This window comes from Nerophis lumbriciformis, linkage group LG34, assembly GCF_033978685.3.
Source record: "Nerophis lumbriciformis linkage group LG34, RoL_Nlum_v2.1, whole genome shotgun sequence".
NCBI classification, from domain to species: domain Eukaryota; kingdom Metazoa; phylum Chordata; class Actinopteri; order Syngnathiformes; family Syngnathidae; genus Nerophis; species Nerophis lumbriciformis.
In genome coordinates, this window is record NC_084581.2 from 6,829,243 (window position 1) to 6,847,594 (window position 18,352).

At 39.9% G+C, this 18,352-nt stretch overlaps 1 protein-coding gene across 4 annotated transcripts in view; it reads left to right on the forward strand.

Moving 5' to 3' along the window:
- The first annotated feature begins 584 nt into the window (after positions 1–584).
- LOC133576197 (MAM domain-containing glycosylphosphatidylinositol anchor protein 2-like) overlaps positions 585–18,352 on the forward strand; it is a 494,633-nt gene continuing 476,865 nt past the window's right edge. For 2 of the 4 annotated variants that reach the window (XM_061929249.1, XM_061929248.1), the window contains exon 1: positions 585–1,320. In XM_061929249.1, coding sequence (XP_061785233.1) covers positions 1,248–1,320 — 73 coding nt within the window. In that variant the 5' untranslated portion in view covers positions 585–1,247. The remainder of the gene's footprint in view (positions 1,321–18,352) is intronic. The other 2 variants (XM_061929251.1, XM_061929250.2) reach the window with 1 other exon arrangement.

An 18,352-nucleotide genomic window follows, 5' to 3' on the forward strand; every position in this document is an offset into this window, starting at 1 on the left:
AAAGATAGCAACAACTTAAATATTCTTGATTGCTAAAACAAAGCAGGTGCGGGGAATAGCGCTCAAAGGAAGACATGAACCTGCAAGAGGAAAACCCACCAAAATAGGAGCGCAAGACAAGAACTAAAACACTACACACGGGAAAATACCAAAAAAAATCCAAATAAGTCACGGCGTGATGTGACAGGTCGTGACAGTACACCTCCTTTGAGACAAGAGCTATAGTGATGCATGGTTGGTTATGGTTGTAATTCATATCCAACAATTGCGACGACAACTTTTTATTGTCCACTGAGTTTCATTTTTTAATGATTTCTGCCGGTGGTGTGCCTCCCGATGTTTTCAATGAAAAAAATGCGCCTTGTCTCAAAAAAGGTTGAAAAACACTGGTTTACAGTATGTAGATGCAGTATTTAACAGCCTGTTTCAGATATAATTCATGTTTAGCAGGTGTGTGATGCAGAACAGACAGGTTGGAGTGCATATAGCATCAAACCTCTAGAATCCAAATTCTCTCTCTCTCTCTCTCTGGTCTCTCTCTCACCCAGCATCACATCCTCCTCCCACCCGAGCAGCTGCGTCTCTCCAGCCTTTCCCTGACGCCGACTCTCCCATACTGATGAGCCCGGGGAGCCACACACCTCCTCCCGCCTGACGTCGTCTCGCAACTGGCTGCGGTGCCTCCGCTCGTTTGCCCGTCTTGCGCAATAATTGCCACGGCAAAAAGCCCACGCACTGCACAACACATCACGCAGCGGACTCGAGTGGACACGCGCCGCGGGGTGCTCACACCCTTGGAAGTGTAGCAGGTTCATCCTCCCGGACCGCAGCATTCCTTCCGCGGCTGATGGTGACCGTGCGAGCGCACCCGTTCGTCGGCGTCGATCGATCGAGCTGATGATGATGGCTGAGCCCGGCGGCGTGGACGTGTGGACTCGTCATCATCGTCATCACCAGTGAGCAACATCTGGATCTCCCGGAGCTATGCCCGACGTGACCGAACCGTCTTCCGCCTGCAGTCCTCAGCATCGTCCCCCACGTCCCCCCGCTACCTGCCTGGAGCTCATGCAAGCCTGATTTTGGCTGTAAAAAAAAACAAAAAAAGCCCCTCAGATACCAGAACCTTCTAAAGAAGCATTTGGGCAACGGAATCCAACGCCCGCCCCCCGCCCCCTTCCCTCACTCCTAACCGACGGCAGATTGATTTCTGCTGGATCATGCAGAGAATATTACGGTGAATAATAAGGATGGATCCGCTAATGTGCGTTCTGGGGCTACTGGCGCTGGTCGTGGAGAGCATCCGTTGCCAAGGAGTGTACGGTGAGTGAGGGGATGCATGCATGCTCATGACCTTGCAAAAAAATATAAAAATATAAATAAAAAGGCATTATTAATGTTTTTCTTTTTTAGCCAATCATGCAACTGTCTTTATGTTGGCATACATATTGTTCTACATGATCTCACCTCAAAGGGGATTTTTGCAACATCATTCCTTTTACTCCATTATGGGATGTTTTTCAGTCAATCCCTTACTTTAAGCAACCAGTGGTACAGACAGTCGATGCCTCACATGTGAGTCATGTGAGTCGCCATCCTCCTCCATGCAGCTCTGAGGAGGACATCATGATTCATGGCTGCTATCAAGGAAGCAGCCTTCATATGCACTTTACTATAAAGCCCCCCCCTGCTTGTGGTTGTTGCCATACCGCTAAGGAGATGCCCTGTTGTGTGCAGGAATGACACAGGGTGTTATTTACTTCGAAAAAAAGGAGGCCTACTGAATATTGCTTCATGCATGCTCGTATTCAATCATCTCACCTCGGTCGCCGCTGGAGAGGATGTTTGCCCGTAGCTGGTGGTGTTTGGAGTGCTCCTCCGAGCATCTATTATTGATGTTGCAAGAAATCACGGTCCACAAGAAGCATGACGCAGGCGGGTCAAACCTCACGTCGAAGCTCCTTGCCGTTGTTTATTAGGAGGAAACCACATCCCATAACGCTCGTTGGCTCGGCCGTGGAGGGCGCAAGTGCGGCGTCAAGCGGGGCCCGAGGAGCTGGTGATGGAACAGATGGAGCTTCTGTTTTTTGTTTTTTTAATACTCCGGCACTCGTGTGCTGCCGTGCATTCTTAAAACTGTCATTTCCTCCCCTTTCCTCCTCTTCATCACTATTTTACTGTAATCTAGCAGCGGCAGAATGTGTTCCGACTTGCCATAGTAGTGTAAAAAGAAGCGCATGTTGGCTAACTTAACAATTAAGATGTGAAAGAGTTCTACTTTGCTGGCCCCACTATGGACTGGACTCTCACACTATTATGCTAGATCCACTCGACGTCCATTGCACCGGTCGCCCCCACATCTGCGGTCCCCTCCAAGGTTTCTCATTGTAATCCCATTGGGTTGGAGTTTTTTCTTGCCCTGATGTCCTTGTGGCTTGTGCAGCCCTTTGAGACATTTGTGATTTAGGGCTATATAAATAAACTTTGAATGATGATTGATTGATACTTTTGATGTTTGTGAGGGGGTCATGACATAATTTACTTTTATCCGACAGAGTGGTTGAATTTTGAATTGTATGACCTTTGGCAATTTCAACAATGTCGTTACGAAGCTAGTATTCTTAAAACCTATTCTCTTAAATTAGCTTGTTGGTCCTGGAACTGGTACAAACATTTAACTTGAAATTGATCAAGGGTATTTATACATGTCTTTGGCCAATCCTTTAAGATTGTGTTTTTGTACCCTTGGCTTTTAAAAAAATCGGGAACACACCTGTACTTTTCTGTGCCAGCGTCATGGAGGCCATCCAGTGCAGTCTCGCCAGTGTCTAAGTTGGTAAACCTCACTTCCGAACACCTTTAGAGCTTGTGCTGGACACCAGGGCTTTTAGCTCGATGCCAAGCGCTCCGGACTCGCATTCGCGGCCCCAGGTTTGAGCGCCGGGCGGTCTGGACCAGACTGGTTACACCTGAAACAGGAGCAAAAAAATTAATTCACATCTTGAAGGGTACACACAAGGGCTGCAGTTATCGATTATTTTAGTAATCGAGTAATCTATCAATTAGTTTGTTCGATTAATTGAGTAATCGGATAAAAAATACGCTTTATAGCAGGCCTGGGCAATTATTTTGTTTTGGGGGCCCCATTAGGCCCCTTTCCACCGGTTCCTGGAACCTCTGGTTCCTGGATCTATATGTTCCTGTAGAAGTGTGTGGTTTGTGTTTCCACTGCATTTCACAGTTCAGGGTAGTTTTTACAAATCAGGCTGATGACAAATGGAGGAGTGTTTTACTATACAAACCCTGTTTCCATATGAGTTGGGAAATTGTGTTAGATGTAAATATAAACGGAATACAATGATTTGCAAATAATTTTCAACCCATATTCAGTTGAATATGCTACAAAGACAACATATTTGATGTTCAAACTGATAAACATTTTTTTTTTTTTGCAAATAATCATTAACTTTAGAATTTGATGCCAGCAACACGTGACAAAGAAGTTGGGAAAGGTGGCAATAAATACTGAAAAAGTTGAGGAATGTTCATCAAACACTTATTTGGAACATCCCACAGGTGTGCAGGCTAATTGGGAACAGGTGGGTGCCATGATTGGGTATAAAAATAGCTTCCCAAAAAATGCTCGGTCTTTCACAAGAAAGGATGGGGCGAGGTACACCCCTTAGTCCACAACTGCGTGAGCAAATAGTCAAACAGTTTAAGAACAACGTTTCTCAAAGTTTAATTGCGAGAAAATTAGGGACTTCAACATCTACGGTCCATAATATCATCAAAAGGTTCAGAGAATTTGGATAAATCACTCCACGTAAGCGGCATGGCCGGAAACCAACATTGAATGAACGTGACCTTCGATCCCTCAGACGGCACTGTATCAAAAACAGACATCAATCTCTAAAGGATATCACCACATGGGCTAAGGAACACTTCAGAAAACCACTGTCACTAAATACAGTTGGTCGCTACATCTGTAAGTGAAAGTTAAAGCTCTACTATCCATTTATCAACAACATCCAGAAACGCCGCTGGCTTCTCTGGGCCTGAGATCATCTAAGATGGACTCATGCAAAGTGGAAAAATGTTCTGTGGTCTGACGAGTCCACATTTCAAATTGTTTTTGGAAGTATTCGACATCGTGTCATCCGGACCAAAGGGGAAGCGAACCATCCAGACTGTTATCGACGCAAAGTTCAAAAGCCAGCATCTGTGATGGTATGGGGGTGCATCAGTGCCAAAGGCATGGGTAACTTACACATCTGTGAAGGCACCATTAATGCTGAAAGGTACATACAGGTTTTGGAACAACATATGCTGCCATCTAAGCGCCGTCTTTTTCATGGACGCCCCTGCTTATTTCAGCAAAACAATGCCAAGCCACATTCAGCACGTATTACAACAGCGTGGCTTCGTAAAAAAAGAGTGCGGGTAATTTCCTGGCCCGCCTGCAGTCCAGACCTGTCTCCCATCAAAAATGTGTGGCGCATTATGAAGCGTAAAATACGACTGTTGAACGACTGAAGCTCTACATAAAACAAGAATGAGAAAGAATTCCACTTTCAAAGCTTCAACGATTAATTTCTTCAGTTCCCAATCCTTTATTGAGTGTTGTTAAAAGAAAAGGTGATGTAACACAGTGGTGAACATGCCCTTTCCCAACTACTTTGGCACGTGTTGCAGCCATAAAATTCTAAGTTAATTATTATTTGCAAAAAAAAAAAAAGTTTATGAGTTTGAACATCAAATATCTTGTCTTTGTAGTGCATTCAATTGAATATGGGTTAAAAAGGATTTGCAAATCATTGTATTCCGTTTATATTTACATCTAACACAATTTCCCAACTCATATGGAAACGGGGTTTGTACATTGATATTTTTTATCATCACAAAATATCTTCTCATTTTTTATTGTTTATGAAGTCTGGAAATATGTCCCTAGACACAGGAGAATCCTAATTATGACCAATTTATAAACCTGTAACTATTTGGTATTGGATTGATACCAAAATGTTTAGTATTACCCAAAATGAGTGCTTATTACATTTTAACATAAGTGTAGATAGAACATGTTAAAACAGAAAGTAAGCAGATATTAACAGTAAATAAACAAGTAGACTAATAATCAATTTTTACCGCCTGTCCCTCATCATTTTGTCAAAATAATAGAATGGGAAATGACACAATATGTTACTGCATATGTCAGCAGCCCAATTAGGAGCCTTTTTCTAAAATTATTTACTGCTAAAAGAGTAGTTGTCTAAAAATTTCACTATCATTTTTAATTACACAATTCTTCTTTGATTGCAAAAATAAACATATGTTTAATGTATCATAATATTTTCTGTTAAACTGAAGCCAATAATATTTTTTCTGTGGTCCCCTTTATTTTGAAAAGTATCAAAAAGTATTGAAATGCATTTTGGTACTGGTACCAAAATATTGGTATTGGGACAACCCTCGTAGCTACTATAGTAGTTTACCACGGTTACCACCACCAATTATGGAGTGAGTCTTCCTGTAAGAAAATCGATGACATTAACAATATTTCAAAGCATTGAGCTATTACAGTGCATCAGACAACTTGCAACAGTTGTCATAAAAAACAAATACAGTATGTCAAATTTCCATCTATAATAAAGTAAAATTGTAACATTCATAAACCTTTATTTAAATCTAAACAGATTAGGTCCTTATTCATATCCACTCTTTGACATTGCTGGCAACATCCATCCAACCATCCATTTTCTACCGCTTGTCCCGTTCGGGGTCGCGGGGGTTGCTGCAGAATAAGTTTAATAATTACACAATGTGCCTTTAAAAGTTTTTGGCAAAAAAAAAAAAAATTACCTGGACTGAGTAGAACTAGAACCACAGTGGAATAACAAAAGATGGAACTGAAATAACTGATTGGGGCGGGGGCGTGGTTAGGGGCGTGGTTATGAGGGGAGGAGTATATTTACAGCTAGAATTCACCAAGTCAAGTTTTTCATATATATACAATATATATATATATATATATATATATATATATATATATATATATATATATATATATATATATATATATATATATATATATATATATATATATCTAAGAAATACTTGACTTTCAGTGAGTTCTAGCTATATATATATATATATATATATATATATATATATTTTTTTTTTATTTTTTATTTTTATTTTATATTTTATTATATATATATGTATATATAAATAAAATAAATACTTGAATTTCAGTGTTCATTTATTTACACATATACACACACATAACACTCATCTACTCATTGTTGAGTTAAGGGTTGAATTGTCCATCCTTGTTCTATTCTCTGTCACTATTTTTCTAACCATGCTGAATACCCTCTCTGATGATGCATTGATGTGTGGCACGCACAAAAGTGCTTTCATCAAATGCATTAGAATCTGGAATCTTCCATCTCTCCCTAGCATGGCCCAAAACTGGTCAATCTTTGCTTCCTGAGGAAGATCTTCAGTGCCAAGCACTTGGTAGTCCACTACTTCTTCCTGGAGGCTATCCAGGTCCAATCGCAGCTGCGGCTTGGAACTTACAAGCTGTTATGAGAGTAGTGTATGTGTGTGTGTGGCCCTTTAATAGGTGAGCATGTGAGGTGAGTGACGTCAGTGAGTGTGTGGGCGAGAGAAGAGAGGGAGCGGTAGCGTGAGTGCGGGCGGGGACTAGTTTGTTTTGTGTTGGATTGGCTGTGTGCAAGCAATCATTAAAGCAAGATTTGCAACTAATCGCCGGACTCAGGCAGGAAAGGTGCAACAAAGCGTATTTCTTCATCTTACTCGTCGTCGGCGTCGCCATGGCTGTATCTTCCTCGTTCTTCTACTTCGTCTTCTTGTTGTGTGCGCAGTTGTGCACTGCACTCTCTAAAAGCCGTATATGTTATTGATGTTATAGACGGCAGTATTGTCCTGTTTAAGATTGTCACAACATTGCTGTTTACGGCAGACGAACTGCTTTACGGTAGACAAAAACATGACTGCTGTTGTTGTGTGTTGTTACCGCGCTGGGAGGACGTTAATGAAACTGCCTAACAATAAACCCACATAAGAAACCAAGAACTCGCCCTGGATCATTCTACAGTTATAATGTGATTGGGCAGGCACACTGTTTATATCGTGGGAAAGCGGACTCAGGTCCGCATGGAGCTGGAGGGGGCGTGGCCCCCAGCTCCGCCTGAATTTCGGGAGATTTTCGGGAGAAAATTTGTCCCGGGAGGTTTTTGGGAGAGGCACTGAATTTCGGGAGTCTCCCGGAAAATCCGGGAGGGTTGGCAAGTATGGCACACACTGCGCTTTGGATATGATTGCCCGCCACCCAAAAAAGTGCGCGCCGGCCGAATCCGCCGATTAAGATTGCCCGCTAATAAGAGCACGCCGTATAAGATTGCCCGCCACGACAATATTAAGTATAAACAATACAACTTTGAATATTAATAGTATGTGAACCATTCTTACCGTGTTAACTTCCCTGACAATCTCCAGGCCCCTAAGTTTTGTAATTAATCAGAAATGTCCATCCGTCCATCCACTTTCTATCGATGTATCCATTGTCTCTCAAGCAACTAAAGATGCAAAGACTTATTGTGTTTCGATAATGCATTAGTCTGCCGCCATCTGCTGCCAGCCAAAACAGGAGCAGCTGATTGCTTGCACCTGCGCTGATTGTAGTAGCGGCAGCCAATCAAGAGGGCGTTTAAAGTCAGCTGACACGTCACCTTTCAACAGTGTCATTTTTGACGTGGGCTACACTTGAATTGCTATTGCGACATCCAGTGGATACATTTACAACGGCAGTTTCTTTCATTAAGCAAACTTATTTTGCGGGCCGTGGGCCCGATTCAACCTCTTTGCGGGCTTAAGACGACCCGCGGGTCGTATGTTTGACACCTCTGTTGTATGGCACACAAGAATATTTACTGAAGTTTGTAACAATCACCTCGTCGCAAAACTCTTGTCATGAACTGTGAAGTGCAACAAGCTGCAACGTCTTGCACTGTCTGCACCCTTGCATCAGCTAAATTTGGTCGTGGTCCGGTGCAGTAAAAACATCATCGGGCTACTAAGCTTCGCAGTGCCGTCAATCTACTGACCTATGAGTTGACCCTATCTCGTAAATGTAAATAGTAATAAGGCACGTAACAATCCATCAATCCAGGGACACTGTATTGATCATAGGCTCAATAATAAGCACTTGGCTGTGACGCATCCTTTTTTTTTTGGAAACCCGCAATGTCAGCTCCAGCCAACAGTAAAATAAAATATGACTAATGAATAATGGAGGAGTTTTCGTTTGTTTTTCAAAAAAATAACATTATAGTACATTCTAGTCGCTTTTTGGCAGGCATGATCTGAATATAAGTCAGAGCGTTGAATATATTTCATATTGATCGCAGGTCAGTGAACTGAATCAAAATTGCATCTTGGCAGACGTTGTGGTCTATAAACAAGGCACCATTGTCTAAGTAATCAATATGATACTGCAACCCTAACGACAGCTGTTGATGTTACGCTCTTCAACTCCATTGGAAAACTCTGCAGTTTTTCTGATTGAATTTAGTCCAGCATTGTTAGCGCCCCCTGTGGATTAGGCTTGGTAATGTGAATCTGCAGGTGCAAATTGAATTGAGTTGCAACCAAGCCAAGATGAAGACAAATGAATAATTATAGTGATTATAATACTATTGTGATTATGATTACTTCTAAGGGCTACATTATTATATTTTATTTTTTCAACACTATAGTTTAGTGACTAAGCAGAGAACTGTAGTTGTTGAGATGAACTTAAACCACCAGCGAATTCAGTGATGCTGCCAGAGTCATTAGAGAGCTGATGTGGGCCAGCCACCACCATCATCATCGCTCCAGGCCATTGAGAAACATCTGCTCGCCTTTTTGTTGTCTTCTCTTAGCACACAATAGTAGATTGTGCTAATACCTTGCTGCTCTAACTCCTTTTGCTAATACTCTTATCCGAAGAAAAACAGTCTAAAGCTTGTTAGGAATTCTACGATTTTAAAAGTGTACATTTTCCACTCCTGCTGCATGAGTTGTTTGCTTGCGATGTTCAGTCAAAACTAACAATCAAGTCTTTAGTTTGTTGATGTTCCACTCCTTGTCCTGTAGATTAAAGATGTAGCAGTCTTCTGATACAACCTTTTCACTTCTGATACGATAACGATATCAGCAGAAATCGTACTTTTAATATTTTGTTGTGTAGAATGTTAGAAAAGGTTTGATCAAGTGAAATGAGCCCAACAGAGAATAATGGCAGGTATAAAATCACTAATCTATACTATTTATTAATAACCTTCTGGAATTGACTTATGCCGTCTTTAAGTTGAAGTGGAGTAATTGTTTCTTGGCGACACCGAGTGGCCACAATAATTTATGAAGTTAAACTCATGACACAGTAAACTGATGTGAAAACGTTTCCTGAATACTTTCTAATACACTTTGTATGTGTAAATAATATGCAATTATAATTATTTTATACTTGTTTATATTTAAATGTGCTGCAATATTGTTCAATTAAGGACATTTATTACATATGTCTATCTCCAGGGTTCTTAACTTATTTTAGTTCAGGAAAATCTATCCCCATGTGGGCTGGACTGAAAAATCATTGCATAATAGCTTGAAAATAAAGACAACTTCAGACTGTTTTCTTTGTTTTACTTTGGCCAAAAATAAAACAAGCACATTCTGAAAATGTACATATTGCAAAATAATCCTCTTGGCAAAACAGTTCAAGTTAGTTGAAAATTCTGAAGACAAAATTGGTGCAGTTTCAAAAACTCCATGAAGAACACAATGAACTCAGACTTTGTCTCAGTGTTTTTAAAAAACCATTAAACTGTAAGCATTTCCTGTTTAGCATTTTCATGTTGGCAGTTCACCGTTAAAAACGTGTTTTAACACATTAATTTATCATCATTCAAATATTACTATTATAATATAAACAAAACAGTTATCAAAATGACAACTAAACCGAAATCAAGGTACCATAACATAAATTTAACCAATGTTCCGCATTATATAAAATAGAACATACAACAAATGTAGGAACACGCATTTTTACAATGGAGTTCAGGGTGAGCATCGCGCCCTTTACCAATTGCAAGCGCTACATGGAACTCTAACTACTACAAAGATGATGGACTTATGTCTTTGCATCTTACCGTTATTTTATCTGTTGAGTGGATCATCTACAAGGAAAGAAGGTATTGTGCAGTTTTCCGCCTTTTGCTGCCAGCCACAACAAGATTGGCTGGTTGCTCGCACCTGCGCTGATTCCTTCTTTTTTTCCGCGTCAGCCAATCCAGCTCATTTTCATAAACAGCAAGCTCATGTTGCGGGCCGATTTAAACCAAGGCCTTACATTTGACACCCCTGGTCTAGCTTGTTTGCTGTTGTGTGCTAAGCTTTTGAAAATACAAAAAAAGATTATCGTACCTGTTTCAAAATGTAATTGTTAAAAGGATTTACTGTTTTAATGTGATTCATTCATTTATTTCAGTCATTTGTTTTGCTATTACAGACACGGTGATTGCGATATTTTTACGCTTAAAAATAGACCTAAGGAATACAATGTGATAATATTCATAACCTTGATCATTTCGGTCAAAGTAATTGTTGTATGAAGCGATTCATCTGTCATCATTTCATCCTTAAGTTTAAGATGCACATTTCCAACAAGACATTGGTTATGGTACTGTAGCACAGTGGTTCTCAAATGGAGGTACGCGTACCCCTGAGGGTACTTGAAGGTATGCCAAGGGGTACGTGAGATTTTTTTTTTTAAATATTCTAAAAATAGCAACAATTCAAAAATCCTTTATAAATATATTTATTGAATAATACTTCAACAAAATATGAATGTAAATTCATAAACTCAGTGAAGCACAAGCTCAGGTTTCTCACTAAAATATCTGTCAAAAAGAACTGTGAAAAGAAATGCAACAATGCAATATTTAGTGTTGACAGCTAGATTTTTTGTGGACATGTTCCATAAATATTGATGTTAAAGATTTCTTTTTTTTGTGAAGAAATGTTTAGAATTAAATTCATGAATCCAGATGGATCTCTATTACAATCCCCAAAGAGGGCACTTTAAGTTGATGATTACTTCTGTGTAGAAATCTTTATTTATAATTGAATCACTTGTTTATTTTTCAACAAGTTTTTAGTTTTTTTTATATCTTTTTTTCAAAATAGTTCAAGAAAGACCACAACAAATGAGCAATATTTTGCACTGTTATACAATTTAATAAATCAGAAACTGATGACATAGTGCTGTATTTTACTTCTTTATCTCTTTTTTTTCAACCAAAAATGCTTTGCTCTGATTAGGGGGTAGTTGAATTAAAAAAATGTTCACAGGGGGTACATCACTGAAAAAAGGTTGAGAACCACTGCTGTAGCATTTCTGCATGCTACATTCCGATTTTTCTTTATTTTCTGAAGATATTCTAACATGTCTTGATGCATATCGTGACACATACTTTGGCGACAGTGTAAGGCAGGGGTGTCCAAAGTGCGACCCGCCATTTGCAGCTTGTAGCACATTTTTTAACTGCCCGTTATTTGACAAAACAACACATGAAAAGTGAAATTAAAAAAAAGCAAATAGGTGTAAATTATAATTTGCACCGATTTGATTTTGTATTTGTTTATTCGTTATACCAAGGACATATTGACACAAAAAATAATGATGCACAATGTATTTTTTTTTCAAGCCGATACCAATGCAGATTACGTCCTTCTTTTTGTTATGACTGGCTTTGGGGCAGATCCTTTAGCACCAGGCGCCTTCGTAGGTTTTCAAAACACTGTCGTAGCGATGCTGGCGTTTCAGGTGGCTGGTAAGGTTTGATGTGTTGGGGTGCAATGTTTGTTTTTCCCTCCTTGTAGAATGTTTTCAAAACTTTTTGGTGCAAATAGCATGCAAAATGTCTTCCTCTGAAACAGTGAAGGTTTCCCAAACGATCGACGCAAAGTTTGTTTACAATAGCAATTCAACAATTAACCTGTTTTACTACTATCAGTCAATCAAAATGTATTTATACAGCCCTTAATCACAATTGCCTCAAAGGGTTTCACAAACCACAATGACACCCTCAGATCTGAACCCACATCTGGGCAAGAAAAAACTCAACCCATTAACTGTGATCAAAAACTTCAGAGTTATTTAATCGCAAATGCTCCACCACACAGTGTTTCAGTCGGACGTTATGCTGGTAAGTTATTTTCGGCACAATATGTATGGAATGAAAACAAATGTTACACCAGTGATGCATGCACTTACATACACCTATCGAGAGACACGCTAGTATACTACATTAGCTTTAAAATAGTCACGTGGGGGGGATCGCAGCTCGCTGCGCGGGTGTTCTTCCATTGCAAAGAGACGGCTCCGGACAACAGCGTACGAAGGTAGGCTAGGATTTATTAACATAAATCACGCACTACCGCGAACATAAACAATACAACAACAACAACAACAAAAAAAAGGCAAGCGTGCCTAAAACGCAAGTGAGGCTAATCTTAAACAGAAGCTTTGGCATGGACATGGAAACTTACTTGGACAGAGCAAGACATAAACCGGTGTGACATCAAAACAACGCAGGCAGAACGAGTGATGAACAAAGGTAGGCTTAAATAACAGTGACATGATTGGTGACAGGTGTGTGTGAGTCCGAACGTGAAACAGGTGCGTGACGTGACAGGTGAAAACTAATGGTTGCTATGGTGACAAAACAAAACAAAAGTGCACAAAAAGTCCAAAATTTAAACCGAACATTACTAAAAGAAAACATGATCACACAGACATGACAAAAATATAGTTTTTTAAATTAAAAATGTTTATATTGTATTGGATTTGAAAATGAAATGTATTAAAATGGCCCCCACTTTCTTTGATTTTTCAGTGTGCATAACCTCAACGGAAAAATTACATGGTATGACGGTGAAAACAATATCAATTTGGCCACGGTAGAGATGTGTGCTCTGCCGTCATACCGTCGATGATGTCATCGCACCTGCCTCTGTGTGAAAATGGTTGCAAGCACAGTTATTTACAGGAGCTAGTAAAAAAAACTGCGCTCCATGCGGGATTTGGACGTGTTTTGGGTTTTAAAAAGTCTCAAATTGAGCAGAAAAATGTCATCTGCAAGATGTGGAGTAACTGTGACCGCCAACAGAGGTAACACGAGCAATTTATTTTCCCATTTGAAATCAAAACATGTGCTTGAGTATGCAGAGAGCCAAAGGCTGCGCTCGGCTCAAACACCGGCTCAGTCTGCGAACACGGGAAGAAAGACAAAAAGTTCGTCCAACAACAGACCTCCATTGTGCGAGCCTTTTCCAAGAGTGCTCCTTATGACAGAAAGAGCATTAGGTGGAATGACATAACAAGAGCTATCGCAACACACTTGTGCACAGACGTGGTACCTTTCCAAACGGGGGAGCGCAGCGGGTTTAAACATGTGATTAAAACCATGCCACCGGTCTACATCAAAGCCAGAGACTCTGGGCAAGCTTGCATTTCTGGTGAACAACCTATAAAAGAGGATGGGAACTTGGGAAACACGTGAGTGGGAGTAAACACTAAAGTTCAGTGTTGCAGCTTGTGATTTTCATTTCAAATAAACTGCTTTTTGTTATTGTTGTTTTTACTGATAAGATGTTAAGTGTACTGTAAGTGTTTCTCTCTGAAAAATGTATTGTTTAATCAGTCAGTGATACTATTGCACAACAGACAAACAAAACAAAAGTCTGTTTTGTGTACTTGAAGTAGTGCTATTTACAATTTTGGTGTTCTTTAAGATGTGAAAAATTTGTTTGGTAACTTTCGCACTAATTTGGATTAGAGAAAAAACCTGGCAACCAACGTTCAGTGTTGGTTTTTGCAGCTTGATTTTGATTTGAAATGAAACAAAGTGTTTAGTGACATTTTTGGTACAAGAGAACAAAAAGGCTGTTTTGTGTACTTGAATTAGTCTTATTAAAATGTTTATTTATTTTTGTGTTCTTTAAGATGTGGAAATTGTAATGTTTTTTGGATTACAGAACCTTTTCACTGTTTTTTCCATTTGCCTTATAGAAAACCTCTCTTACTTTATGTACTGTTTACAATATCCACTTTATTTTTGTAAGAATATTTGTACTTCTGAGGCACTATCCTTATTTCTGTTTTTCTTCTGCACAATACATGCTCAAAAAATTACATGGTATATTTGCTTTTTGTTGTTGTTTTTTAAATCAATGAAGCTTTGCTAACAAACTACAAAACCTATTCAGAAACACTTCCAATATAAGTTGTACACTGCAACATTTATACCGTGATATATACTGTGAAGGGATTCAATTTATACCGTGCTATGAATTTTTGGGTCATACCACCCAGCCCTAAGTACATCCCAAGTGTAATGCATCAAAAACGAGTGCGGTGGGCACTCGTTTTTCGAGTAGTGACTATTGTTGGCAAGTATGTCCACTAGGGCTGCAACAACTAATCGATTAAATCAATTAAAATCGATTATAAAAATAGTTGGCGATTAATTTAGTCATCGATTCGTTGGATCCATGCTAAGCGCATGCGCAGAGGCTACGTTTTTTTTTTTTTTTTTTTTTTAACCTTTATTTATAAACTGCAACATTTACAAACAGCTGAGAAACAATAATCAAAATAATAGGGGTGTAACGGAACGTGTATTTGTATCGAACTGTTTCGGTACGGGGGTTTCGTTTCGGTGCGGAAGTGTACCGAATGAGTTTCCACACGGACATTATAAGTAGCGTACTGCACGTTGTGTAAACAATACTCAAAATGCCGGACATTTGAGTCATTTAAGAAACTGCGCCCTGACAGCCCCGCAAAAAAGGACATGTCCGGTGAAAAGAGGACGTATGGTCAGTCTATCCTAGCCCGTAGCTGCTAGCATGCTAGCAAAAGAGGACTACCAGCGATCGGTTTCACCGGACGTGATAGGATAGACTGACCATACGTCCTCTTTTCACCGGACATGTCCTCTTTTGCGGAGCTGTCGGGCGGAGTTTCTTAAATGCCTCAAATGTCCGGCATTTTGAGTTAGGGTTGCGTGTATTTTCAATGCACGTTCAGGGTTAAGAAGGTTAAAAACAAAACAAATTGTGCGCGCAGCAGCATTCGGGAGGGAGGGGGTGAGACAGAGAGAGCGAGAGAGTTATGATAAATGCGCATGCGTCACCAGGCTCTGCTTTTTATCCATACATTTATCAGATTACATTTTTTATTATCTATAGCAGGGGTATCAAAAGTGTGCATTTTTGTAACATTTTCCTTGTTTTATTTGGCAAGTTGAAAGAACATGGCGCCAATAAAATACTGGAAAGGATAGAAATGTAGTTTGTCTCTTTTATCCGATTATTAATCGATTAATCGAAGTAATAATCAACAGATTAATCGATTATCAAATTAATAGTTAGTTGCAGCCCTAATGTCCACCAATCAATGTCGTCCCCTATTGTGGTTGTTGCCTCATCAAAAAGGTGTGAACAAGTGGTCGAATACCCAGCCGGCCTTTTAACGATAAGGCCAAACCGAACTGTTGGAACGTGTCCATGTTCACCCCCCCCCAAATAGACGAGAAGAGGCGGCGAGAATGGAACATGACAGTTGTGCATTTATATCGAATGTTTTGTCTGCTCCCTACTTCATCTCGGAGTTGTTTGCTGGCAAGGATGCATGCTTGCATGCATCTTTTTCACTGAGGAAAGTTCCAAGTGCTCGCTCTTCTCAGTCCTGCTTCCCTCCCTCTCTCACATTTAGGTCCAAGCAATCGGCAGTTGTGTCTTTTCATGGGTTCAGACGCCCTGGCTTCTAAGCTATGCAAATTCATGCTGCCAGTGAAACTAAAGCCGTCTTTGTTGGTTCTCAGAGGCCTCCTCCACAGAGTCCTTCATCATTCTCTTGGATCGGGACCCTCACATTTCCCCACTGTAATGAGAGCGAGGATAACTCCATCTCTCTCGCCTTGCCTCCCACTCGCCGTCCTTATCTTCCGGCTTGTCTCTCGCTGCAATCCACCCAGAAGCGCCAATGGATGTCTGCAGTACGTGCGTTCCAATCAGCGGCAAATGAGGGTATACACTGACTGTAATCCTTCCTGCGAGTGGAAGCGTGCACCGAGCCGTGCTGGGAATTGCTCGCTACCTCCTGGTGGGTGGGTCTTCCGACAGAAGTGGCTTAATCAAATCAAATGTCAGGTCCCTCTGAGCGAGGTTCTCGGGAGATGCGACATCTGAAAAAGCACAGCAAGGATTGGAAGGTCTGGAACTTTTCTACTGTGTCCATTTGATTTTCTAATTAGGGTGACCAAGTTGGATCCACTCTGTTCGGATTCTTGGACTCACTTTAAAGGCGTGTTTTAAGGGCGTGGGTTTGAAAAGACTAGTAAGAAGATTTAAATCTCTGGTCAAGATACCAAGAGTTCGGTGGAGCCAAAAACAGAATTTTGTCAACCACATTCAAAGCTTCTGCCCTTGCTTTGATACCAAGTGATGACGTAAAAAGTGACATTGGAGTCCTGCGTTCCAGTGAAAGCCTTTTTTGCTCGCTGAACTTAAGTCCCGTCAGGTTTGCGGAGTCTACAAACTCCTGTTTTGATCAGGGGTGGCCAAACCTTTTGCCTCCAAGGGCCAAAATGCCAATGGACCAGAGGCCAAACACAACAATTTGAAGTTTACAGCAGCATGAGTGAGGAGTTTAGCCACATACCACCAAAAATAAGGTGGTGGAGATTGTGACGTTCCATAGAGTAGCTTTTCAGACTTGCTATCAATGATTGCGTGAGCTAGAAAGAGGTCAGTATGAATGTCTATTAAATTTGGGAAGCCACTCTCTGGGCACCACTGATTTAGGAGTTCCACTGTATTGAAATCCTCTAGCAGAATTATACATTTACACAATGTGTTGCCTTGGCAAAATCTACCTCTAACTATCTTCTTCAAGATAATTATTATTATTGATATCTGTAAATAAATCAAAATAGAATCGAAATATATAGGAATCACGAATCGAATGTAAATCTTTTGTTTTTCAGCACTCCCAAGGGATGGGTATCATTGTAATTTTTTTCAAAATTGGTACTTTTGAAACGGTGACTGGACCGCTACCAAAAAACTAGAAAACATACACATTTTGTCTGAAACAAAGCATTTTTATTTTGAAGGATTTTATACTGTGCAAGTTGAAATGAATAGTAATTTGATTATTTCAATAATGTACAAAAGCTGCTAAATAGTAAATTTAACAATATGGGATACCAACATATTGTCATAATTATCACAGCAAAACCAAAACTGCTGTGTTTTGACAAAAGACAATGCTGTGTTCTGATAAAAAAAAAAAAAAGTACCTGTCGACTTCCTGCTTGCCATTTTTTCTTCACATGGAGCATGCACAATATCATCATCATCTTACAAAATTCACAATCACACTTGTTTTGTATTGCTAAAGTCCAGAGATTTGAGGTTTGTATATCTGGCTCACCTAACTGTGATTAATGCAGAATGAGAAAGATTTGTTGTTACAATTAGCGCTGACTAGGGTGAAATGTGTGTGCATTGGTATATCTAAAGACTGTTGGTAAGAGCGACAGTAAAGTAAAAATAAAAGTGTCAGCCTCTTTGTTGATCACTGTACTTAGGTCTCAATGATTTCATTTAGCAGCAAAATGAGGCAACAAAAGCAACTTCTTTTTTAGGTCTGGTTATCACTGCATGTTGGCACCAGTTCTTTTAAAGATAAGACTTCCAGTCCCCATCTAAACGTAAGTAGCTAAGAATACAGACACAGGTTTGAATACCTTGACTGGGACATGAATTTCAATAATAGTAACAGTTTTTGTTTATTGTGTGGAGTGTTAGTAATGTAAAATATGCTTAATTTTTAGTCAGTAATAATTGAATGTTGATGATAAACTTCAAGCTTATATCCAGTGTTCCCTCTAAGGTGCGCGCCTGTGCAATTGCGCACTGCTCAAGCATCCTCTGCGCACGGCAAATCTATGCCACGCACAAAATCAAATAAAAAAATAAGCGCATAACAATTTTCGACACGACACGGACACGACAGGGAAAACAGTTTTCGTCATCATTGTTCAAATATTGTAACGTCTGTCGAGACGCTTTGCGGACATGAATTCCATCGATCACTTTACTGAGCAAAACTCTTTGTTGTCGGCCATAAACCCATCACCAAAGCATTAGTAAAAAAAATTATATCTAGCAAAACTGGTAATTTCAAACCAGACCAAAACCAACTTTGTTT